The sequence below is a fragment of the Acomys russatus genome, chromosome 3 (assembly GCF_903995435.1).
Source record: "Acomys russatus chromosome 3, mAcoRus1.1, whole genome shotgun sequence".
Lineage (NCBI taxonomy): Eukaryota > Metazoa > Chordata > Mammalia > Rodentia > Muridae > Acomys > Acomys russatus.
Window position 1 is genome coordinate 21,588,712 of NC_067139.1, and position 26,653 is coordinate 21,615,364.

At 42.3% G+C, this 26,653-nt stretch overlaps 1 protein-coding gene across 1 annotated transcript; it reads left to right on the forward strand.

Annotated features, from left to right (window-relative positions):
• The first annotated feature begins 1,315 nt into the window (after positions 1-1,315).
• On the forward strand, positions 1,316-25,825 carry Riok1 (RIO kinase 1). The gene is made up of 17 exons (XM_051170145.1): positions 1,316-1,548; positions 3,705-3,903; positions 7,391-7,481; positions 8,708-8,777; positions 10,048-10,090; positions 11,608-11,700; positions 13,460-13,572; positions 13,656-13,736; positions 14,883-14,969; positions 15,328-15,465; positions 16,457-16,560; positions 17,079-17,185; positions 20,554-20,619; positions 21,114-21,233; positions 23,115-23,168; positions 24,316-24,468; positions 25,355-25,825. Exons 1-17 carry the CDS (start codon positions 1,478-1,480, stop codon positions 25,463-25,465), a joined length of 1,701 nt encoding a protein of 566 aa, XP_051026102.1. The 5' UTR covers positions 1,316-1,477; the 3' UTR covers positions 25,466-25,825.
• The last annotated feature ends 828 nt before the right edge of the window (positions 25,826-26,653 follow it).

Sequence of the window (26,653 nt, forward strand, 5' to 3'; positions counted from 1 at the left end):
TTGAGGCCAGCCTGGTCTATAAAGGGAGTCCAGGACAGCCAGGGCTACACAGAGAAACCCCATCTTGAAACTCTCCCCCCAAAAAAGTACATATAAGGTGCCATAGTACTTAAAACAAACACCCCACCCCAGCAAGCCCAAGACTTCATCTCCGTATTTCCCTTCGGTCCCTAGCAAATTGATGGTTTTGTTGTTGTTGTTTAAGAAAGGGTTTCTCCGTGTAGCTTTGGCTGTCCTGGAAGTTGCCTGCCCCTGCCTCCCAAGCGCAGGAATTAAATAAAAGGCGTGCGCTATCACCGCACGGCTTACGTTAAGTTTTCAAAACATTAAATGTTTGGTTAGCTATTAGATCTAAAGCCGTTTTGTTGCTGTTGGTTTTGTTGTTTTCGAAACAGGGTTTCTCTGTGTAAACCTGGCTTGTCATAGAACTCACAAGGATTCGCCTGCCTCTGCTTCCCAAGCACTGGGATTAAAGGCGTGCGCCACCACCGCCCGGCTTGAGCTAAAGCCATTTTATAATAAGTAATAAGGGCTTGGGAGATCTCGGCTGACCCGAGTTCAGTTCCGGGAGCCCTTGGCAAAAGGAGCGAAGACGCTCAAAAATTATTCTCTGAAATTCACACGTGCATTTGCGTACACACGCGCGCGATAATACATAACACTTAAACATTAAAAAAAAAAAAAAGCAGTGAGAGATGTCACAAGAGTTCCTGCCAACGTAAAAATCTGAGTTTAGTATTTTAGTGGAATAACGCCAACTTTAAAGAACACACGATTACTGGTCTCATTCGCATCTCAGAAAAACGCACCAACATTTCTAGGGAGCAAAAATGTGCTCACTTCCATGATCCATAGAGCTTCTGTGACCCAGGCTAAGGACTCCGAGTTTCCTCCCGGCACACCGGCCCCGCCGGAAGGAGAACACCTTCCAACCGCCCCCACCGAGTGCTGTCTCCAACTGGCCCCGTCGCTGAGCGCTCGAACGGCCCAGTGTGACGTCCGCTGGGCCGCACTGGAGTCTAGAGGAAGGAGGTCAGAGGACGCAAGTCTTCAGCAGCCAGGGGATAACAGGCCTGACTTTCTGAGAATGGAAACACCATGGCGGAGCAAGAACGAAAAGGCTGGAGAAAAACGGACACCACACATCCTACTCAACCACATCCTCAAAAACGCAACACGCCCACTTCACCCCGCGAATTGGCCTCTCTCGGCTACCGTAATACGCATGCTCCCTGAGAACACTACGGTGTGAGAGTGGTACGGCTGGTGGCATACTTCCGGCGTTGAACTTCCGGTCTGTCCGTGGCTGTGTCTGCCGAAGTCGTGTGTCCTCCGTGGTGCCTGGTTGTTTCCTTGGGCCCGGAGGCTGCGGAGCGATTTGTAAGGCGGGAACCACGGAGACGCGGTTGGGTTCGATAGGTAAAAAGCCGTCTCTTCCGCTCGCTGCCTGAGAGGCGCAGGGCTCAACCCAGGCATCATGGACTGCCGTCGGGATAGGTTGACCGCGGTGGTCCCGGGGCAGTTTGACGACGCGGAGTCCTCGGACAGGTAGGCGGCCTGAGGCTGCACGCGGCCTGCTCAGGTTGCTCCAGCTCCATTCCGCCCCGGGAGCTGACACCTGGCTGGCTTGGACGTTTCTCGGGCTCTGTCCTCATGGCTGAACATTCGTGAAAGCTACTTGTCTGGGAAGTCTGGGTTCCCAGAATGACTAGCAAAGAAGCAGAGTTGAGGATAATAGGAAAACGTAGGGCTTTTCTTCTACAAACGGGGTTCCGCACACTCAGCAAAAATTTGACCTCCGCTGGAGATAGTGATGAAAAAGACAAATCAAGTCTCTGCTGTTTGGAAAAAAGGGCAGACCAGCGCCTAGAGCACAGTGGGGAGAATTGAGGCCGGGCCCCTTTCTGCCTTGATTGACACTAGCCTTGCTTTCTGCTAGGGGAAATTGGTATTGATAATTAGGCAAATTATTTGCGTTAAAATGAAATGGTGAGTGGTACAAAGGAAATATGACTAAGCAATAACGTATATAGTAAATAGAGGATAGTAGGGACTAGCAAGAGGAAGTAGAGAGATTTCCAGTCTAATGGTTACAGATCATCTCCCAGAAGACCTTCTTGAAGAGTTGAAGTGGGAAGAAGAAACAAGCCTGCTTTGCTAGTCAGTGTGTAATGGTAATGACAGTGTACCAATTAGCCACTGTCCCCAAACACACAGGACGCTGGGAGACTACACCGTCCTCTGATGGATGTGAATCTGCTGCTACGCCAAAGAAACTTGGCACTCTTCCAGAGACATTTTTATATGTCACACCTGGGCTGGGGGTGGGGCATACTAGTGGCATCTGGTAGGAAGGTAGAGGCCAGTGGCGCTGCCTGTACAAGACATGTTACAGCAAAGGATTGGCTAGTTGAGACTGAGGACACCAGGATCATTTGCGTAGTTGTAGCTCTTAACAGACCACTCTAGATTATTAGATTGGTAAGTGAAAGGGTAATTTATGTCTTATACTTATGAAATCCTGGTAACCTGCAGTTATTTTATGATTACCTCTCTTCTTTGTGCTCATACCCATGGGCGTTTAAAGCCCTGTGAGCTGTAGCCAATTAATACATTCGAATTGATTACTGAATTTCTTTCTTTCTTTTGAAAATGGATGGGCCAGGTGTGGTGGCAAAAATCTTTAATCCCAGCACTCTGGAAATAGGTAGCAGATCTCTATTATTTCAGGACCAGTGCGTTCCAGGCTAGCCAGAGCCATACAGTGCAACCCTGTCTCAAAAACAAAGCAAGAACAAAAGGAGAGGTGGGTGGGAGGGAAGGGCTAGGGATTTTGTGCTAGGGTAGAGTGCTTGCCTAGAAAGGGCAAGGCTCTGAGTTCAGCCCCCAGAACTAGAAGAAAAAATGGCTATTTTTATGGTCAGGTGAGGTGGCACACATCTTTAATCTCGGAATTTGGGAGGCAAGAGGCAGGTGGATCTCTGCATTCGAACCCAGCCTGGTCTACATAGCAGGTTCCGGGCCAGCCGTGGCTACATAGTGAGACCTTGTCTTTTTGTTTGTTAGTTTTTGTTTTGTCCTGTTTTCTCTGTGTAACAGCCTTGGCTGTCCTGAACTCAGGACTGGCCTTGTAGACCAGGCTGGCTTCAAATTACTCACAGAGAACCACCTGCCTCTACCTCCCTGAGTGCTGGGATCACAGCTGGTTTCAGTTTCTTTGCTCTAGACCTCCTCTTCTGATAATCTCTTCTGTTGGCCTGTCCTTGGCCTACTTCACGGTGTAGTGTTGAGCCTCTCTTCCCCATTGCTTCCTTTTATAAACAAGAGTGAGTTGAAGTTATTTGTCTTGCTATAGCTCCTGGTATTACAGTAAAGTCAAGGAAAGGTAGATTTTGACACACAGACCACCGTAACGTAGGTTCATGATTTAACAGAGTGTGGTCTTGTGCACTGATCAGAGTCAGTTCATTTACCAAAGAGGATAATGTAAATTCTAGCTTGACTTGAGGCAAAAGCAAAACCAACACCCGATGACACTAGTGTGAGGGCATGGAGAGTAAAGCATTACCGCAATCTGGAAAACAAGAGAACTTGATATTAAGATGTGGCAGATTGGGAAATGTAACAGAATCTTTTAGGTATATGTACATATGTGTTTTCTCTTTAGAGGATATATAAGCATGCCAGAACATTCTTATTTCTAGTGAAAACATAGAAGTGAAATCAGTCGAAGCAAAAGATGACATTCTACTTAAAAACCTTCAGAATGATGTGACAGAGGTCAAGGGCGAAGATGAGATTGAGGAGGAAGACAACTATGATGATGGCATTGACTGGTACTGGGATGATGGGACTGGAAAACTCATCAAGAGCTGTACCTGGAATGGAGGCAGTAACCCTCAGGTATGTAAGGAATTCTGTAAATCTGTGTTATTTGCTGTGTGTGTCTGTCTGTGTGTGTGTGAGCATATGCAAATGCATGTGCACATACCTGTGCATGTGGAAAAGGCAGAAGTGGGTACCAGTCCTTTGGAGCTGGACTTACAGATGTTTTATGGACCCCCCGTATTTTTTTTTCCCCCAAGACAGGGCTTCTCTGTGTAGCCTTGGCTGTCCTGGACTCTATTTGTAGACCAGGCTGGCCTCAAACTCAGAGATCCACCTGCCTCTGACTCCCGAGTGCTGGGATTAAAGGCGTATAGCACCACCATGCCCAGCTTGACCCCCAGATTTTTTTTATGTGGGTGCTGGGATCCAATTCCAGTTCTCATACCTGCTGAGCCAGCTCAACCTTCTCTTTGGAGACATCTCACTGAACTCAGAGCTCATGTTGAGCTAGCCACTGCCAATGACTTCCAGAGACCTTCCTCTCTCAGCTGTTATAGTGCTGGGGTCATGGTATACCACTGAGCCTGCCTTTTCATGCAGGTGCTGAGGACTGAACACCGATCTCAGGCTTAAAAGACAATAATTTAAGGACTGAGCCATCCATGTAGTATTTTTTTAAAGACTTTGTGGTTATATAAGTTCTATTGTTTTGTAGCCCCAGCTTTTTATTGATTTTTCTTTGTACTTTTCATATTTCTCATAATTTTCTGTATTTGGATTCTTTCAATAATCAATAAATGTTAAGAGTTCCTGGAGTGTCATAGGATGCATGAATTTTAAAATGTGCGAAGGAGAAGCCATGACTAAGCAGTTACCTGCAGACCATTTAAGGAACAAAAAGGAGGCTGGGACTATAGCTCAATGGTAAAGCATTTGGCTAGAGTACAAAAGATTCTAGGGATTCCTCCCTGGCTCCCCAGCACAGCAGGAAAAAAAGTTGGAACTCATTGGTAACTTAACAAGTGTAGCTGGCAAAGTTCTTTAGCCTCAGCTACCTGTGGAGCAGAGGCAGGGGGATTACAAGTTTACGGCCAGCCTGGAATACAAAGTAAGTTTTGATAACTCCTCCACTGAGCCACTGGGGAGACTGGGTAATTGGGCATGGATTGTGATATAATGTATGTGTAGGTAATGTTAACTGCTACTTTTGGTTGCTGGTTATCATAGCAAATGTTATGTTAGGGATGCAGTGCATTGTTGGAGCACTTGCCTACCATGCATGTCTGCCCCAGCCTGCGGGGTTGGACTGAAACTCGGGAGGAGATCCACCTGTTGGAATGCAAGACACAAAGAAGGAGAGCAAGTCTGAAGTATTGATCAAGCTCTCAAACTTTATTAGTCAGGCAGCAGTATTTATAAGTCAAAAGGCAGGGAAGCATATTGCTAAAGCAACCCAGCTGCAGGCTTTTCTCAAAACACAGGGAATTCCAGGCAGGGTCATAATGTCCTGCCACACAGGGTATCTGGCTCCATCTTTGTCTAGTCTAACTGCTAAACCATAACAGGGTTGCTCCATCTCTATCTGTTTTTAGTCTTAACGGCTGACCCACAACAGGGTCAGCTAGTTTCTGGTGAAAGGCAAGCTCTGGGAAAAACAGAGACTTAAAGGTGCGGACTCTGACAAGATGGCTGAATATTGGCCATATGGCCTATTGTCCCCAACACATGTCAGCAATACAAAAGTCAAATCAGGTAGTCAAACATGTATGTGGTATGAAACAGGGTTGATTTATACTTACTGTGGGGCTACGAATCAAACCCAGGGCCTTGCACATACTAGGCAAGTACTGTACTGATCTATATCCTAAAGCCAAAAGTTATTTTTAAAGTTGAAGGGGCTGAAGAGATGGCTCAGTGGTTTGGAGACGAGATGGCTCAGTGGTTTGGAGCACTTTTTGCTCTTTCAAAAGACTTGGGTTCAATTCCCAGCACCTACATGGCAGCTCACAACCATCTGTAGCTCCAGCTCCAGGGGATTCAATGCCCTCTTAGGCGTCTGTGGGCACCAGACACCACATGGTGCACATTCATACATGCAGGCAAAACATTCATACATATATGGTGAGATAACTAAATCTAAAGAAAATTTACATTAAATTTAATAGAAAATCCTTTTAAGTTCTTTACACATAAGACAGCCATGTCTCAGCTGAGATAAAATAAGACTGAATCAGCAGCTGAAATCTTTTCTCTCCTAGAGACAGGGTTCTCTGTATCCCTGTCTGTCCTGGAATTTGCTCTGTAGAATAGGTTGACCTTGAACTCAGAGTTTCACCTGACTGCTGGGATTAAAGGCGTGCACCACTATTGCCTGACTGAGGGCCCTTTTTAAATATTTATTTGGTTTTCTGAGACAGGTTTCTTTCTTCATGTAGCCATGGCTGTCCTGGAATCACTCTGTAGACCAGGCTGGCCTCGAACTCAGATATCTGCCTCCCTAAGTGCCAGATTGCAGGCGTACACTGCTGCACCCGGCAAAAGCCCCTTTTAAAAATCTTAGCTGCACTCTTTGTGGGTTTTGGTACTGATTTTGCTTCCTTTGTTGTTACTTAAGATTGAACAGAACATCAGTCTAAGTGCCTATAAGTACCCTTCCCCATTTCCTTTCTTGAAGTGTCAGGATTAAAAAGAAATATTTAGGATGAATTTAATGATAGGCTTAGGTTAAATGAATATTCTCAAGTATCAAATCTACAAGCCAATCAAATTAAAACAATAAATCTAACTTATTCTTAATAATAAAAAATACATTGACAAGAAGTAAATAACGTGGTCTATATTCTAGTCAGTAGTCTTAGCTTTCTCTTTGAAATGCTTGTATTTTTTCTATTTTGTGTGTTTGTGTGTGTATGTTTTGCCAGCATATGTATCTGTGCACCATGTGCATGCAGTTCATGAAGTGCCCCAGGAGATCAAAAGAAAGTTTTGAGTCCATAGGACTGGAGTTACAGACAGCTGTGAGCTGCCATTCGGGTATTGAGACTCAAACCCAGTTCTTTAAAAAAAAAAAAAAAGCCTTAGAAAAATTGTTTCTTTTTAGTATAAAGCTCCTGTAGGTAATGATGCTTTACTAAGTGGGCTGCCAGGGAGTGCCTCAGCAGGTGGCGCTTCAGCAGGGGTGTGCCTCAGCAGGGGGGCGCACTTTGTGGGAAGCTTAACAACCGGAGTTCAATTCCTGCGACCATCAGGGTGGAAGGAGAAAATTAGCTCTTAAAAGTTGTTCTCTGAGCCAGCTGTGGTGGCACCACCTGTAATTCCAGCCCTCAGGAGGCAGAGGCAGGTGGAACTCTGTGAGTTTGAGGATAGCTTGGCCTACAAAGTGAGTCCAGGACAGTCAAGGCTACACAGAGAAAAAAAAAAAAACAGTTGTCCTCTGACTTCCACATGTGTGGTGCCCCTTCTCCCCAAAATATACTTTTGAAGAAAAGAAGAATGTCATTATGAGCCTTAGGCTTAGGCTTGAATTTACAATTAATTCTTTTAAAAAACTAATTTCTTTTAGGCAAATCGACAGACGTCTAACTACAACTCAGCCAAAATGTCTACTCCAATTGACAAGTCCTTGCGAAAATTTGAAAATAAAATCAACCTAAGTAAGTTTTTAAAAAATACATTGCCTAACTGCACTGTGAAGAAACTCTTCCATAGGTACTTTCCTCCTCCTCCTCCTCCCTCTTCTTCCTCCTCCTCCCTCTTCTTCCCTCCTCCTCCTCTTTCTCTTCCTCCTCCTTTTCTTTCCCCTCCTTTTTCTTCTTCTTCTTCCCCCTCCTCCTCCTCCTTCACTTGTGCCTCCCTGGAGTGCTTGAATTACAGGTGTGCACTACTAGGCCCCAGTATTTTAGGTACTTTTGTTGGCTAAAGAAGTGAGTCTAAAAATAAATAAATACATACATAAATAAAAGAAGTGAATATTTGACTCAGTGATAGAGCTGAAAGAAAAAAATTACTTTTAGCAACTAACATTAGTTTAATTCACACTTTCTTAGTTCTTTTATTTTTTCATCTGTTGTGGGAATATGAAGTTTCAGATACTCATTCCAATTCTTATCTGTTCTGCATTGCATTTTGTATTAGACCAGCCTAAAAATGCTCTTTTGTTTGGTTAGAGACTTTATGATGGTGTTAATGGTTAAAAGCTAGCCCTAAAAAAAAAAAGCCAGCCCTAGTTTGAATTATACTGCTTTAAAAATGAGTGGTGGTGCATGCCTATAATCAGCACTCTTGCAGGCAGAGGCAGACAGACCTCTGTGAGTTCAAGCCAGTCTGGTCTACAGAGCAAGACCAGGACAGCCAAGGCTATACAGAGAAACCCTGTCTTGAAAAAGAAAACAAACAAACAAAAATGCAGCGCTACCATTTTTTGCTTGTACCATTTTGATTCTATAAACTTACCCAGTGTTTCTCATGTAAACTGTCTATAAATATCAAATTTATGTATATAAATATTTCATAGTCATGATGATATATCTCTAACTCAAAAAGAAACTGAAGCTTGCACAATTAAACTTTGAATTGAGACAATTGTGCTATTTATATTATGTAAAATATTAAGTATCTGAGATTTAATATGTAGATCCAATGTTTTTAAGTATTGTCTATATCTAGAATTTTAGAATTCTGGCTCAAAAATCACACTACAGTGCTGAAAATGCACACTATGAAAAAAATAAGTCAATTTATTGCTTACCTCATAAGTAAAATATATTCTAATTCTATTAAGAAAATAAAGAAAAAGTAGAGGGAGAAGTATCCTGTTCGGAGACTATTAATGTCTTTTTCTCTTTTGTATTGTTTACATTTTTTGTTTTTGTATTTTTAGATAAACTGAATGTCACTGATTCTGTCATAAATAAAGTCACTGTAAAGTGTAGACAAAAAGAAGCAGAATCGTAAGTAATGTTTTCAGTATAAAGCATGGTTGGTGGAGACTAATTTCTTGACTGGGTAGCATAATTGTTCTGCAAAGGATATTTATGTGCTTTTGTTTATTAGCTTAAAGTGTGCTGTACTTTTGTAAATCAAAATATTAAATAAGTCTGAAGTAGTAAAAGCACAATTGTGAAGTTCACCTGTGTTTTCATCAGGATGAGTGTGTGTGTAGATTCATTTGAGACTAAGGTCTGGCTGACTTCTCTCATGTATGGTACCTGAGATCATGGCAGTAGAGAACTGAACAGTAAAGTCAGTTTTTCTCTGGTTTGTTGCTGTGTTCACAGCGGAAACTGCTTTCTGAGAGATACTTGTGTCACCTGCTATCTCACTGATCTGTGTGACTCCTTATATTTGAGCCCACTGTAGTTTAGGTTAGTGTGGTGGATTGACTTAGGTAGTGTGTAAGCTGACGTGAGTTAAAGAGCAGTACAGACACTCAATATTTCCCTTGTCACTGTACTCCAGTTGCTCTTTTATTTAATGCCTCAGGGACATAGAAAAACTTTCACTTTCACCTATCCCTCTTCCCTCTTCCTCTCTCCCTTTCTTCTGTATGCATATGTGAAATATATATTAAATATATAACATTATGTATACACACATACATGTTTATATATGTAGTGTGTGTGTCTGTGTCTGTGTATACCTCCCTAGCACGTGTGTCCAACCTGCAGGTTCATATATAAGTAAATGTGATTGAGGACAGTTATGATTGTGACACAACAGAAAATTGTAAACTTACTTAAAGCATGAGATTAATTGCTTTTGTTGTTCCGTGGTTGCAAAGCTCTTGAGTGTGAGCTTTGTAGATGCCGCCGTCCTGTGGAAATGCAAAAGGAAGAGGTCCTGGGAGATGATGGTGAGAAGGCGCAGTGAAGCACTTGTCACGCAGGCTGGCAAGCAGAGTTTGATCCCTGAAGGTAGAAGGAGAGCACCAGCTCCCAAAAGTTGTCTTTTGACCCCCACCTGCAGGACGGCGTGCTTTTACCTATATTTCGTTCACACATAAGAATAATACATGAAAAAGATTCACAAAAGATTGGACATGCCTGCTAAAGAGAATTAATTTGCATGCTCAGAGAAATGGAGTTTCACTAAGTGAAGAGTCTATCAAATTGTGATCTCTTATGAAAAACTTAAGAATTATTGAGAATCACGTATGTTTAAAAGTTTCAACCTGTCTCCTCACTGAGTTTTGAATATGTCTGTTATTCTTTGTTCCCTTAGGTATCGCATAAAAGATAAGGCTGACAGAGCAACTGTCGAACAGGTACGCTTGAAGTATGCTGCACAGTCTACTTTGAAATTAACATTTCTTTTCTCTTTGAATTGTGCCTTGGTTTTAGCTTCCTTACTTGGTGTTAATCTCATCTAAAATTACTCCTGAGTAAACACTGTTTCGAGTTCAGTTGATTGGCATTTGGCTGTATAATACAACCTCTAGTAGGTTAGGAAGAGCCATAACCTTCTCCTAGTAACCCCCATAACCCTCGAAGCTACTGTGCAGAGTCTGTAGGAATTTTATTCTTTTTCCCATTAAATAGGTTGAACATCTGGCTTAAAACAGGTTGAGTAGCTGCCATGTATCTGGGGCACGTATAGCTGAGGGGAAAGGGAAAGAAGGATAATACCATCAAATTTCTAACTAGAGACCTCTTTAGAAATGAGATGTACTGTGCTCTTTGGAGCAGGTAGAGCTAGAGAGCTAGCCCCTAGTTTCTTATGGGCAGCAGAGTATATGAAGTTTACTCTCCCGTCCCCTCTGTCTCTCTGCCTCTGCCTGCCCCCCCCCCCCCCCCCCCCGTCTCTGGGTGTGTGTATGTGTGTGTGTCTGTGTGAGTGTGAGTCCCTAGCTGGTCTGGAACTTGCTGGGTGGATCAGGATGGCCTCATGCCTCCTGAGTGCTAAGATTAAAGGGTATGATCCAGATTTTTGATGTGAAGAAAATGATAAAGAAGGTTTAGATTATTATTATTGCTGTTTACCTGGGCTCTCCTCCACTCATATGTCTTTGTACAATTCCACATTTTGAAATAGTAATGGCTTGATTATTACTATAGCTCCTTAAGACTTAAGGGGATAGAAGCTGACCTGCAGTCCAGTTTGGGCAGCTGGAGGATCATTGGATATGAAAGCACTATTTATAGTGATAACTCACTGTATGCTGTACTGGTTGGGTTTTTTGTTCACTTGCTATAAAATAGAGTCACCTGGGAAAAGGGAATCTCCAGAGAGGAACTGCCTCCATCAGATTGGCTTTGTAGGCAAGTCTGTGTGCCAGCGCTGTGGGTGGTGCCACCCTGGACGTGGGTAGTATACGAAAGAACTGGGTACCCCTGGGCTGTATACGAAAACAAGTTGAGCAGTCCATGGGAAGCAAGCCAGTCAGTCAGCCTCTTTCCTCCATGGTTTTTGCCTCAGTTCCTACGTCAAGCTTCCGTCCTGATTTCCCTCAGCCGAGTACTGTTTTTTAGAAGAGTAAGATGAGATAACCCTTTTTCTCCACATGTTGTTTTGGTCATGGTGTTTATCACAGGAACAGAAACCAAACTAACACGTGTGTGTGCATGAAGGGGAAGGCAGTACCTGCACAGTGTGGACGTGATAGGGCAGCTTTGTGGGGTTCGCTCCCTCTATCCACCTTCCCCTGAGTGGGTCCTGGGGATATCAGGCTTGGGTCACTGAGCTATCTTAATCACTCTGGGTATATATTTTTATTGTCCTATAATTTGTTTTGTCTGAATTGTTTTCATGATTGTACTTCTTTTAAAAAACATTTCTTTTTAGGTGTTAGATACCAGAACAAAGATGATTTTATTCAAGATGTTGCATAGAGAAGACATATCAGAAGTGCATGGCTGCATTAGCACTGGAAAAGAAGTGAGCTGTTGTTGGGATGACAGGGTTTTCATGTTAGGAAACTAAGGCACTTTATAGCTTATGCCTTTAAAAAGAAAAGAAGGCTGGACATCGCGGCATATACCTTTAATCCCATTACTCAGGAGACAGTGGCAGGTAGATCTCTGTGAGTTCCAGGCTAGCATGGTCTACTTAGCACATTCCAGGCTAATTAGAGCTCCATAGGAAAGCCTTGTCTCAGAATGAATGAAGTCTGGCTGTGGTGGCAGCATATGCCTCTAATTGCAGCACTCCTGAGGCAGAGGCAGAAAGGTGTCTAAATTCAAGGCCAGCCCGGTCTACAAAGCAAGGACAGTTAGGGCTACACAGAGAAACCCTGTTGTAAAAGTATTTTTTATTCGTCCTATTCAGTTGTTGTCTCGGGGGCTTACTGCCTCTGTCTGCTAACCTAGGCCTACTGCTAGAAGCTTCTAGCCTCCGTACAATCCAGCCTAGGCCTAGAATGTTTTAGCCTCTGAGACTTACTGCTTACTAAACTCACCCTTTCTTGTTCTTACTGAGCCCTGGGCTGGCTGGTTCAACTCAGCTGCTCTGGCTCTAACTTCTCCCAGCTGACTTCACTTTGTCTCAAAAAAGAAAGAAAGAAATTGTATTGCAGAGTCTGTGTGCTGAGCAGTGAGCTTACATTTTCAGATCACTGTGGTCCTGAGTCCCAATTTAAAATTACTGCTAATGAGGGAAGGTTATTGATTTCATTTCTATAAGCTAATCTTTCTTGTTTCTTTATTTGTAGATCTAGAAAAGGATAAGTGTGACTTCTTTTTTTTTAAGTTGGGGTTTCTCAGTCACCCTGGCTGTCCTGGAATTCACTCTGTAGGCCAGGCTGGCCTGGAACTCAAGAGATCTGCCTGTCTCTGCCTCCCAAGTGCTGGGATTAAAGGCTAAGTGTGACTTTAAACAACAGTATATTTAGGTATTTTTCTCCTGCTATGCTAAAGTACATAAGCAAAAACAGCTAAAGGAAGGACGTTTATTTTAACTGAAGGTTCCAGAGGGTTAGTGTCCACAGTGGCAGGGAGGAGGCCTGGCAGCAGGAAACAGGAAGTAGAGAGTGAACTGGTAGCAGGCCCAGGCTGTTAACTCTCAAGCCTGCCTCCAGTGACATACTTCCTCCAGCAAAGCTGTACCCCCTAAATGTTCCTTAAGCCCCCAAAAGAGCACCGCCCACCAGGGACCAGGGCTGTAAATCCATGAGCCTCTGGAGGACATTTCTCATTCAAACCATCACAATTAGCAACTCATTTTCTGTGGAAATTAATTAGATATAAGAAAATATTCATCAGAGATACATGTATGAAGCCAGTTACATTTAATTTGGAGTTTTCTGCCTACATGTACACCTGCAGGCCAGAAGAGGGCGCCAGATCTTCTTATAGATAGTTGGGAGCCACCATGTGGTTGGCTGGGAATTGAACTCAGGACCTTTGGAAGAAAAAAGGTCAGCACCCTTAACCTCTGAGCCATCTGTCTAACCCCAGCTGATATAATCTTATGAGGCCACTCTGGCATATGGGGCCCGTAACTGACCAGAACTTTACAGGGTGGCATATGAATATATGCTGGAGGTATATTTACTGTAGCCCAATGCCTCATTTTAATTCACACCCTCAAGAGATGACAGTGACATAGGTGTCTCAGTTTACTTTTGAGGTTAGAATCAACCGGAAACTGACACTAGTTATTTAACATGTTTCATTTCCTTTGTTTTTGCTTAAAATAGGCTAATGTATACTATGCTAGTACAGCCAGTGGAGAGAGCAGAGCAATCAAAATATACAAAACTTCTATTTTGGTGTTCAAAGATCGTGATAAGTATGTAACTGGGGAATTCAGGTGAGCTTAAATTCTTGAATTCCTTTTTCCTCAAATGCTAAAGTTGTAAAATGCAGTGATTAACAAATCTTTGCTTGTTCTAGATTTCGTCGTGGCTATTGTAAAGGAAACCCTAGAAAAATGGTGAAGACGTGGGCAGAAAAGGAAATGAGGAACTTATCCAGGTGACTGGTAGTGTGTACATGTGTCTGTAGGTTGCAGTACATATGTTTAACTGTGTTTGGGTATTCATGCCCCACCCTTTCCAAGCAGAGGGGGGCAGATGCTGAACTAAGTGTAAGAAGTTTGCTATTCTGAAGAGTCTGAAGCCATGTGAAAACATGTAGAATTTGTTCTGAGAAAGATAAGGCTGTTTTACAAGATTTTAGACAGTCAATGACATGGTGGTGATAACGCTGTCATTTTAAAAAGTTACAAGGGATCGGGGCATATGCCTTTAATCTCAGCACTTGGGAAACAGAGGCAGGCAGATCTCTGAGTTTCAGGACAGCCTGGGCTAACCAGAAAAAAAATATACACATACATATATACATATATACACATATATACATACATACATACACACACACACATGTATGTGTGTGTGTGTGTGTGTATATTTTTTTTTTTTTAATTATTACAGGGTTTTAGATAGATTTTTGTCAGGCCCTAAGCTCTGGCTGATCACTTGCTTTTTCTACTCAGTCCAGTTTCAGGACAGCCAGGGCTAAGCAGAAAAACCAATATTTGTTTGTTTGTTTGTTTATTACAGGGTTTTAGATAGATTTTTGTCAGGCCCTAACCTCTGGCTGATCACTTGCTTTTTCTACTTAGTCCAGTTTAGGGCACAATGTGTAATCATTTTGCCATAACTACTGAAAAGAAAGGATACTTACCTAGTTTCCTCAAAGTTTTTGGATTTTTCCTTCCTCTTTCCAGTGTCATTAAACTTTTCATGTGCTATCCATAGGTATAATTTGCTATTAAGCTGGTACCGTTTCCTTTGGAAGTCTTGAAATCTTCCTGTGTCACCTGGGCGTGGTGGCACTCACCCATAATGCCAGCACTCGGAGGCAGAGACTGGTAAATCGCTTTGTGTTTGAGGCCAGCCTTGTCTACAAAGCGAGTCCAGGGCAGTCAAGGCTACACAGAGAAACCCTGTCTTGAACAAACAAACAAACCAAAATGAAAAACCCACTGGTTTATGAAATAGCAATGTAAGAGAGGATCTGGTGCTGTTTCTAACAGTAGTATTCATGCCATGGTCTGTAGCTGCTGTAATTTGTTATATGCCTTTTGATTTTCCAATTGTCCTTTTATCTACATCACAGGCTAAGAACAGCAGACATACCATGTCCAAAGCCAATCAGATTAAAAAGTCATGTTCTTCTCATGGGCTTCATTGGCAAAGATGACATGTAAGTATATGAACTGTCAGAAGAATGTCATGAAGTCCTGTGAAATGTGCCCTAGGTGGTTATTTCCCATTGTTTCCTTCACGGTTCTTTCCTGCTGTGTTAGTGCCTAACTGCTATGATTTACCATTGTGAAGTTTCACAGTGCATCAGAATAACAAAAGTAACCTTGCTTTTAAGGGCTGTCTAATTTATTAAAGTGCTGGGAAAGTACCTGTAGTTGTCTGCATTTTGGAGTGGCATTCATATTCGATTGTCAGTTCACATGATGAATTATAGAAGAGAGATGCATTTAACAGTGTAGACTGAGGCAAGAAAACTTGATCTTGATGATTTTATTTTCATTTCCTTTTTACTCAAGGCCTGCACCGCTTTTGAAAAATGTTCAGTTGTCAGAATCTAAGGCCCGGGAGTTGTACCTGCAGGTCATTCAGTACATGAGGAAAATGTATCAGGACGCTAGACTTGTCCATGCGGATCTCAGTGAATTCAACATGCTGTGAGTGTGGTTTGTCTCCTGGAAACTTCCCACAAGTTATTTCATGTTAAATTACTTCAAAACAATAAAATCTCAGTCTACAAAGTCATACTGTATTCCGTTGGCTTCCCAGTGTAAGAGTTAAGATGTGGTCACTGCCTTCAATGACCTTGGCCACAGAACAGACGCCTTTGGAGGACTGAGTTTGTGGCTTGGTTAGTAGAACAGTTGCCTAGACTACATTTTATGAGGTTTTGCGTTCCATCCCCAGCACAAGGTGTCAGGGGAGAGAGTTCATTGTAGCTGACTTAATAGGCCTTGAAATTTTCTGTTTTTCATCTTTCCATTAGTCAGGATAGCCATGTCTCGTCTGCTATAGTCATTTATGAATTACTTAAGGTTGATTTTATTTTTTCAAGCCAGATATGGAAATGAGTGCCTGTAATCTCAGCACTTAGGAAAGTGAGGCAAGAAGTGCTACATAGAGAGAACTTATCCAAAACAGAGACCAAAATAGACTGTTGTTGCTTTATTTGTTTTGTTTTGTTTAGACAGGGTCTCTACATAGCTTGGCTGTACTGGAGCTCACTTTGTAGATCAGGCTGGCCTTGAACTCACAGAGATCCACTTGTCTCTGCCTTCCAAGTGCTGAGATCAAAGACATGTGCCACTACATTCAGCTAAACATGTGTAGCCCAGACTGGCCTCAGACTCTGGCCTGATCCTCCCACCTCTGCCTCCTTCAACAGATACTACCAGTGTATGCCATCACAACCAGCTTCAGAATAGATGTTTGGTTTTTTGGTTTTTCAGCACAGGGTTTCTCTGTGTAGCCTTGGTTGTCCTGGACTCATTTTGTAGACTAGGCTAGCCTCAAACTCACAGAGATCCACCTTCCTCTGCCTCTGCTGGGATTACAGGCAAGTGGCACTACGCCCTGCTTCAGAATATATTTTTTAAAAAACCAAGAACCTAGTGATAACCTGTAACCTCTGTGCTTGCTGCCCACAAGGTACCATGGTGGAGATGTATACATCATTGATGTTTCTCAGTCTGTGGAGCATGACCACCCACATGCATTGGAGTTCTTGAGAAAAGACTGTGCCAATGTCAATGGTGAGTTGAAAGTGGAATTCCCTGACAGGCTCTGTGCATGCATACATGGGGTAAATTAGCATTTTCTCCACCAGAGTCCTAACACCTTTGGATGTCAACCCTTTCACAAGGGCTTAATATCAGATATCCTGCATATCGGATATTTACATGATGATTCATAACAGTCAAATTACAGTTATAAAGTAGCAACGAAATAATTTTATAGTTGGTCATTACAATGTGAGGAACTGTATTAAAGGGTCACAGCATTAGGAAGGTTGAGAACCACTGAGATAAGGTCTTGTCACTTGGAGTGGCAATGTAGTCTGACATAGGAATGCTACATCTGCCTCTCGTGTGGAAGGGCCTGCATTTGATCCCTGGCGCTGACCAGCAAATCTTGCCTCTGAATTGCTCAGTACAGTGCTACATAAGCCATTGGCCGGAGATGGTGCATTGTTATTTCTTGCTCTGTTCATTAGTTGGGGTCTTACCCATTCCCCCTGTGGAGCTGCCATCAATGTCTTTCCTTCTGACAGATTTCTTTTTCAAACATGGTGTTGCTGTGATGACTGTGCGGGAGCTCTTCGAGTTTGTCACAGATCCTTCCATCACTGTTGAGAACATGGATGCTTATCTGGAAAAGGTACGGGCTGAGGAGAGGAATATGCATGGCTTGCCTTTGTGTGGCACATCTGAGAGATTCGGGTTGCTTAGTTAGTCATTGTTCATCTTGATAACGTCTTAGCACTTGTCATTTCACAGTGAAATTTAAAAAAGAGCAAAGAAGCCAGGGAAACCAGGTTTCTTGACTTTACTCACCTGGTAAGATTATAGAGACTTTTCCATCTTGACTCACACTCAGGGTTCCTTCCTGACACACTCCATACTGTTGAGTGAGAAAACTGTTGGGTCTGGTAAAACATGCATGATGTTAAGGACTAAGCATTAGATGAATTTAAATTATTGTGCAAACCACTAATTTTCTTTCTTCAGAACCTTTTCTTTAATCATCAATCATCAAAGACTGAAACTGGGCTTACTAGTCCCCACAGCTCCTGGAAACTACCACCCTGGCGTCGTTCAGCTACTCTTGGTTCTGCTATTAAGTAAAACCACATGCTTTAAAAAAAAATTCTTTATATGTATACATGTGTGTTTGTGTGACTATCGCTGTGTGTGTGCAGATGTCCAAGGAGGCCAAAGGTAGTTACTGGATCCCTTGGAGCTTGAGTTATGAGCCACCTGAAGTGGGTGTAAGGAGCCAAGCTCGGGGAAAAAAAGCAATGCAGAGGCAGTAGGAAACGTCCAACTCACAGTCGTGGGAAGTGAGCAACCAGGCCTCACAACATGACAAATGCCTGTACATTGCTTGCTGTGGTTGTAGTAGTTGTTGAGTGCACCCTTTAGTCCCCAAACAGAAGTTTGATTGATTGATTGATTTGGTTTTTCAAGACAGGGTCTCTCTGTGTAGCCTTGGATGTCCTGGACCCACTTTGTAGATCAGGCTGGCCTCGAACTCAAACCGTCCGCCTGCCCCTGCCTCCCGAGTGCTGGGATTACAGGTGTGTGCCACCATGCCTGGCCCAGAAGTTTTATATTTGATGTAACCCATGTATGTGTGTTTACCCTTGTCACTTCTGAGTCAGGATTCTCATATTTCCCCTTTCCCCTGAAGTGCCATTCCACCTCGGCCCTGTTCATCTTGCTCTGCCTGGCCAGCGTTAAATCTCAGGTCAGACAGTTGTCTCAAGGGGAGATTCAGGAGAAGCTGTTTCCAGAGACAGAGTTTCTCTTTGTTAACAATAGCCCTGGCTCTCCTAGACTCTATAGACCAAGCTGGCCCCCAACTCACAGAGATCCACCCACCGAGTGCTGGGATTAAAGACATGTACCACCACACCTGGCAATAATAATTTTTTGAGACAGTGTTCTCTATATCCCAGGCTGCCTCAAACTCAGTATAGCCAAGGATGAACTTGAACTTGTGATCCTCCTGCTTCTGTCTCCTGGGTTCTAAGAGTATAACTGTATCCAGTTTATGCAGTGCTATGGATCAAACCAGCGGTTTGGTGCATGCTGTGCCAGCATTCGTGCAGTTGAACACATCTCCAGCCCATAGATTTGTTTGTTTGGTTTGATCTCTGTGAGGTTTTTGTTTCTTTGAGATAGGGTCTTACTTTCTAGCCCAGGCTGACCTGACCGTAGCTCTTCCTGCTGTTGTCTCATAAGTGCCGTGGTCATAGCTGTGCGCTACCATTTTTGGCAGATTATGAACTCCTGAGGGAGAAGTTTTATTTGTATATTGTCAGTACCTGATTATGTACTAGGCAATTAGACCTGTCTTAAGGTTTATTGTTGTTAAGAAACATGACAGGTCTGGAGAGATGGCTCAGGGGTTAAGAGCACTGGCTGCTTTTCCCAAAGGTCTTGAGTTCAATTCCCAGCATGGTGGCTCATAACCATCTATACGGAGATCTGGTGCCCTCTTCCGGTGTACAGGTGTACATGGTAGGCAGAACACTGTATACATAATAAATAAATGAAAAAAATTTTAATCCCTTAAAAAAAAGAAACATGACCATAGCAACACTTATAAAGGAAAACATTTAATTGAGGCTGGCTTCCAGTTCAGAGGTTTAGTCCATTATCATCATGGGGATGGGGAGGAAGCATGGCAGCACACAGGCAGGTACTGGAAAAGGAGCTGAGAATTCTGCATTTGGATTCACTGGCAGCAGGAAGAGAGAGTGAGCCACTGGGCCTGGCTTGAGCTTCTGAAACCTCAAAGCAACACCCCCAGTGACACACTTCGTAAAACAAGACCACGTCTATTCCAACAAGGCCACATGTCCCAGCCCTCTCAAGTAATGCTGCTCCTTTTGAGTCTGTATGGGCCATTTTTTATTCAAACTGCCATTTCCATGATTTGACTGAGTAACTATCAAAGTATTTTTATGTCTACCCCATTAGTATTGATTCTAGTGTCTGTATTTTAAAAAAGAAAACAGAAAATAAATGTTCTTTCCTTCTCTCTATTTCTAAAAGATATATTTTTATTTTAATTATGTGTGCATGTAGGTATGTGCATGTGTGTGTAGATGCTTGTATAAGCCAGAGGCATTGGATTTCCCTGGAGCTGGTGTAACAGGCAGTTATAAGCTCCCCAACGTGGGTACTAGGAATTGAACTCTGGCCCTCTGGAAGAACAGTGTAGGCTTTGGCCCTCTCCTTGTATGTATTTTAACTAGAGAACTGTTTTACTAAGTCATAAGAACCCATATAGAGTTTTTGTCACCTTTCTTCCACTCACTGCCCAAGGGACTTTCTTGGTGATTTATATTGTGTTGGCGTTAGGGCCAAATTTACCTTCCTTGTGATTCATTTCACTGACTTTTCAGGTATCAAGAAATGGTTCATTGAGCAGGGTGTGGTAGCACATGCCTTTAATCCCAGCACTCGAGAGGCAGATCTCTGTGAGTTTGAGGCCAGCCTGGTCTACATAGAGAGTCCAGAACAGCCAGGGCTCTGTGTAACAGAGAAACCCTGTCTTGAAAAACAAAAACAAAGAAAACAAAAACAAAAAAAGAAATGGTTCATTATTGAGTTTCCGTTTTATTGTGATAAAGATATTTGCTAATAATTTTAAGGAGCTAGAGAGACGGCTTAAAGGTTAAGAGCACTCACTGGCTGCTCTTCTAGTGGTCCTGTGTTCAATTCCCAGCAACTACATGGTGGCTCACAGCCATCTATAGTGTGATGTGATGCCCTCTTCTGGTTTGCAGGTGTACATGCAGGCAGAACAGTGTATACATAATAAATAAATCTAAAAAAAAAAAAATTGAGATGAATTTATTCTATTTCTTTTTTAATGACTGACAAGTCTTTAGTAGAAAGCCAACTTACATTTCTAGGCTCACTCTAGGTACTTTTCAGAAGTGTGAAAATGTGACACCTTTGAAGATCAAAAAAAAGTTCACTTCAAAATACAAAATGTGTCTTTTTTACCCAAAGGCTATGGAAATAGCTTCTCAAAGGACCAAGGAAGAAAAGACTAGCCAAGATCATGTGGATGAAGAGGTGAGTTTATTACATATTCACAGACTTGAGGATACTTGTGGCTTTTGCTATGGAACTCTAGGGTGTTGTGTTGTGTGTTTTGAGACAGGGTCTTATAGAAACCAGGTTGTCCTAGAACTTGATTTGTAATGCAGGTTGGCCTCAAACTTAGCATCCATTCTGATTCAGCTGCCCGATTGGTAGAATTACATTCCCAACTAATTCTTGTGTTACAGGGCTTTTCATGATTTTGTTTTGTTGGTAAAGCATGAAGTTGATTTTATAGACACATGGTATACAGTTTACATTCAATTGGATTGTTGCACTCAGCAACCTCTTAGTATGTTAGTCTTACTATATTGCTTTTAGCTTATCACATAGCAGATATGACTCCAGTGTGTACACAGGTGGACTCAAAGTCAGCATTGGTAATGGCAATACAGATTTCTGCATGATTAACTGAGGGGATGGGAGGAGTATAGGAATAATAGTTTAAATTTTCTTTCTCCTATTAGGTGTTCAAACAAGCATATATTCCCAGGACCTTAAATGAAGTAAAACATTACGAGAGAGACGTGGATATAATGATGAGATTGAAGGAGGACGACATGGCCCTGAACACTCAACAAGATAACGTGAGTAGCTTGGGTTGTCTGCAGAACTGGCTGTACCAAAGGAGACTGTCCCAAGCTTAATCCTCGCTTGGTGCTAGTGAGATGATCAGCTCCCTGTGTGTAAACATGTTGTTGGCCGTAAGGGGAATACTTCCTGCATTTAAGAGAGGGTTAATGTATTTGCACATGTCCAGAGAACTATAATTAGTAAAAAGGCAGATCCACAAGGAAGTCTAGGATAGAAATGTTTGTAGTAGATTGATAAGCTGTGCTTCATTTCCATATATATTTGAAGAAATATTTAAAATATTTATATTATTTTTAATTATGTGCGTGGTGGTGGTATGTGCACATGAGTAAATGTGAGGGTCCTTGAAAGCCAGAGGTGTTAGGTCCCCGTGGAGGTTGTAAGCCTCCCTGCACAGGTGCTGGGAACCAAACTTGGGTCCCCGCATAAACAGAACAAGTCCTTAGCCATAGCACATCACACCAGTCCCCTTGAATCTTTGTTGTTCTGTTAATGGGCCATAGAGTATAAGCACTCAGGGTTTGCTGCCACATAGCAAAGCTTAGCTGTTTATGTAAGTTTTCATATAAAGAGCAAAGAAATGTTCTCCAGGTTTTCATGCATGAAACAAAAGCATTGAAAAAAATTTCTGTGTGTGTTAGATGTGTACGTCAGCACGCATGCCATGGGGCCTGTAGGAAGGCCAGAGGACAGCTTTGTCAGGTCACTTCTCTCCATGGCAGGTGCCTTTATCTGCTGATATATATAGCTCTCTGGCCTAAAAGCGCTTAAAAAAAATAGATCTATTATTTATATATGTCTGTATGATTGCATGTATATATCTGTATGTGTGCCCTCAGGCCAGGAGAGGGTATTGGTCCCCTTGGAGCTTCTTTTTTTTTTTTTTTTTTTTTTTTTTGGTTTTTCGAGACAGGGTCTCTCTGTGTAGCCTTGGCCATCCTGGACTCACTTTGTAGACCAGGCTGGCCTCGAACTCACAGCGATTCGCCTGCCTCTGCCTCCCGAGTGCTGGGATTAAAGGCGTGCGCCACCACGCCCGGCTTGGAGCTTCTTTTTTTTCCAATATATTTTATTAATTTATTCATACTACATCTCAATTGTTATCCCATCCCTTGTATCCTCCCATTCCTCCCTCCATCCCATTTTCCCCTTATTTCCCCTCCCCTATGACTGACTGAGGGGGACTCCTCCCCCTCTATATGCTCGTAGGGTATCAAGTCTCTTCTTGGTAGCAAAAACCTTGGAGCTTTCTAAGCCACTGAATATAGGTGCTGAGATCCTAACTCATGATTGAGCAGCATTCACTCTTAATCACTGAGCCATCTCTCCAGCCCCTTGAAAGTACTGTTGCTGATAACTACAGCTCTTGCTGAGAGCTGGCTAGAGGTGTTTGTGGAGTGGGTAACATTTCACTGAACCAAGTTCAAAGTTAGTATGTGCTGTCACCTGGTGGGTTGCAAAGCTCATATGAAAACTATTAGGTTTTAATTGTCTGGGCCTATGGAGGGTGCATACCTGGGACACAAGAATTATGCATGCTACATTCTGTGTTACTGTGTGATATGTTTTAAGTATATTCTCAGAATCACAAGTGACAGTGTTTCATACAATGTTTAATAATGCAGTATGTGTGGGCGGAGAGTTGGCTCAGAGGTAAGAGCACTGACTGCTCTTCTAGAGGTCCTGAGTTCAATTCCCAGCAACCACATAGTGGCTCACAACCATCTATAATGTGATCTGATGCCCTCTTTTGCCCTACAGGTGTACATGCAGGCAGAATACTGTATACACAATAATAAATAAATTTTAAAAAATGTAGTATGTGCCTATCACTGTCAATTTTTATATGTATTCTTTTTCTTTTTGCTTACAAGATTCTATACCAGACTGTCACGGGATTGAAAAAGGATTTGTCAGGAGTCCAGCAGGTATAAAGAACATATGTTATTACTGCTTTTAACAGGATTTGTTCTGCAAATATTTTACTGTATTTGTGTGTGTGTGTGTGTGTGTGTGTGTGTGTGTGTGTGTGTGTACACTCAACAAGTATGTCACAGCACATGTGTGGTGGTCAGAAGACAACTTTGGGGAGTTGGTTTTCTCCACCTCACAGCTCTTTGAGATCCAACGTAGATTCTCAGGTTACCTGATGAGCCATCTTGCCAACCTGTGGAAACTCTTCTTGAAAAATACAAAACTTACTATAAAGTAAATTAAATTTGGAAATATACCTATTCTGTCTCTGAATTCTTTTGTTAAAAGTGAAATATTTGTTGCTAGTCCTAGTCTTGATTGGTGGGGGGTATTAATGATAGCCATACACTTTTTTTGGTAGTTTTTAAATCAGTTTTGAAAAATGTCAGGACTAGAGAGAGGGCTCAGCTGTTAAGAGCTCTTGCTGCTCTTCCAGAAGACCTGAGGTCAGTGGTCATCACCCACCTACTTGTAAGACAAGAAAGTGCAAAGTTTAAGGTCAGCCTGGACTATGTAATGAGATCCTGTCTCAAAGAAGACAAAAAAAGTTAAATAAATATGGTACATTTCAGGGAAAATATAATTTCCTTTTGGTTGACTGTTCATTTTGATTAGATTAACTTATTGTTAATAATGTGATTCACAGAAAAACAGATGTGAAGTCACCCAAATGGATCATCATCATCATCGCCTCTGTATTTCACATTCTTGCCAAATCCCAGCTCTACCATCGGGCATGCTGAAAGCAGCAGCAGAGCTGTGCTGTTGATTTAGGCTACCCATGTAGCCCCAGCAGTCAGGCATGCATGCCAGGAGAGTGTAAATGGAGCCCAACACATCTGTAGATGACAGCATCATGTTGCACTGTCAGATGATTGGACACCCCTGCTGATTCCTTGATTTGTGTGTGATCTGAGTCCTACTGGAGTGAATGAATGTCTTCCATCTTTCTCCCTAATGTTGATTCTGCTGTTTTGGTATTTTGGTACCTGACTTTTCAGTGTATCTTGTATACTGATATAAAATGCTGGCATTAATATGTTGACTAACAAATAGATAAGTAATTGGCTTCAAGTAATATGATTCTATAATAATTTCAAGGTTCCTGCGCTCCTAGAAAATGAAGTTCAAGAAGAGACTGGTTTTGACTCAGAAGATGCTGGAAGCTCTGAGTGCTCTGCCACAGACCCTGAAGAACAAGGAGGTCATGCCCGATGCAAAAACCACACTGCTGCCCCTGACCTTGATAAAAAGGTTAGCTGAGATCTTTATTCCCCCTGAGTGTGGTGGCTTGGAAATCAATAGTGCTTCTAATTGCAGTTTCCATAACTAAATGTGAACTTGACTTTTGGAATAAGTTAGAGGCTGCTATTAGGAGATTCTTTAGTTTGGCACAGATGACACATTATATCTAGTAGAGCAAATACTCATTTCTTTCTAACTTTTATTTATCTTAAGATATGGAACTTGTAAACATCAAGTAACATATACAGGGATATTGATTTGACTGTCTACATTTCAACAGCATTCATGGCCCAGGGTGCAGCTCAGTAGTGGCCTGGGGCGAGGGAGTCGGGGGCAGAAGGATAGCCTGCATAAAATGACAGGTGCCTACTGTCCCAGCGTTGGAAACTGAAGTGTGTGTTAGGTGTGGTTGTCGTAGCCTCTGGACTTTAAGAACAGTCTGGGCAATAAAATGAGACCCTCTTTGAGAGCGGGAAGAAGGCAGGGATATGGGGGAGAGAGAAAGAGATGGGAAAGATGTGAGATGGAGGGAGCCTCAAAGAAAAGTTGTACCCCCAGATTGTACTCACCAATCTGTTACTGTTTTTTGTTTTTTTTTTTTTTTAAGATTTATTTATTATTTATATAGTGCTACATCTGCAGGCCAGAAGAGATCATCAGATCACAGAGATGGCTGGGAGCCACCATGTGGTTGCTAGAAATTGAACTCAGGACCTCTGGAAGAGCAGTCAGTGCTCATAACCTCTGAGTCATCTCTCTACCCCTGTTATTGTTATTTTTAAAGCAAATACATATACTTTTATCCATTTAACGTGAATTTTAATTTAGTTCTAATAATAGTTTGGATACTCTGAATGAATAAGATTTGTTGAGATGGGTTGCTTGTGTTTTACAGGAAAGAAAAAAGATGGTCAAAGAAGCTCAGAGAGAGAAGAGGAAAAATAAAATTCCTAAACATGTGAAAAAGAGAAAGGAAAAAACAGCCAAGGCCAAAAAAGGCAAATAGAAGGGAGACATCCCTCAGCTGCTTTTTAACCCTGCAGTAGAAGTTGTAGCTGGGGGATGCTGCTCTCTTTACCATCTCACTGTCGGGGAAGACTGGGGTGCAATCGTGTGACTGCTTCAAAAGACCAAAGCCCATAATGTCGGGATCCAGTCCTGCCTCTTGTTCTAACAGATTTATTAAGGTACTATTTTAGTGAATAACTTTATATGTTTTATTTTTATATTTTTATCTTGCAAACATTTTTTCAGAAGCATCAATAAATGTTTGTGATGAACACCCACAGCCTTTCTAAAGATGAGCATAAAGGCAAGTGAACAAACTTGGGACCATTTGTTTTCTTTGTGTATGCCAAAGACACACCTGAAATCCACCAACTGTGGCGTATAGCCTGGAGTTCCGTTCATAAGAGAAGTCATCTGGCCTTTATGTTGCCGTTCACAGCAGCTCTGTTCCTGTGTGTTCTGGGCTTGTTTGCCATAGGATCCTGCTTCATCTTTAGGTGCCTTCCCAGCCTTACCTCTCAAACTGTTATGCCATTTCACACCCAGCCATTTGGCATGTTCATTTGTTCATCAGCTATTTCGGTATTTTAGATACTGGGATATAGCAATGAACAAAACAAAACTTCCTTTGGCTAGTTACCCTTCTAGTAAGGAAATGAAACATTAAACAAAATAATTAGCATTTTTAAGAGATTGTAAATTAATATCTATATAGAAATAATGCTGAATAAAGAGAATGCCTAGGGACACAAAGGTGTGCAATTTAAAATAGATTCCTTGGGCCACATAGTGAGATACTTGACAGAATATTGAAGTTGAGTCACACTGAGCTTCCTGGCATTGCAGTGGCTGAAAGGAAGGAGTCTTGAGTTCTGATCAGCCTGGACTACGTATGCAGATGAGGATATGAGCACAAAGCCGAGTCAGGTACATTGAGAAGGAAGAGTATCCCATGCAAAGCGCGCAGCCCAGGGAAAGGCTGCCTGCAGTGATCCAAAATGAGTGGAGCAGCAGAATCAAGGTGGGAGTCAAACATGAGATCTGACAGTGCACAGCTTACAGAGTTTATAGCAGAAGAGAGACAGGATCGGCCTTGTACTTTGAAAGCATCGTTCTGACGTCTAGAGAATTGAAGCAAAAGTGGAAGCTGACTGTTGTGCCTGTTGTCAGCCCAGATGAGGCTACT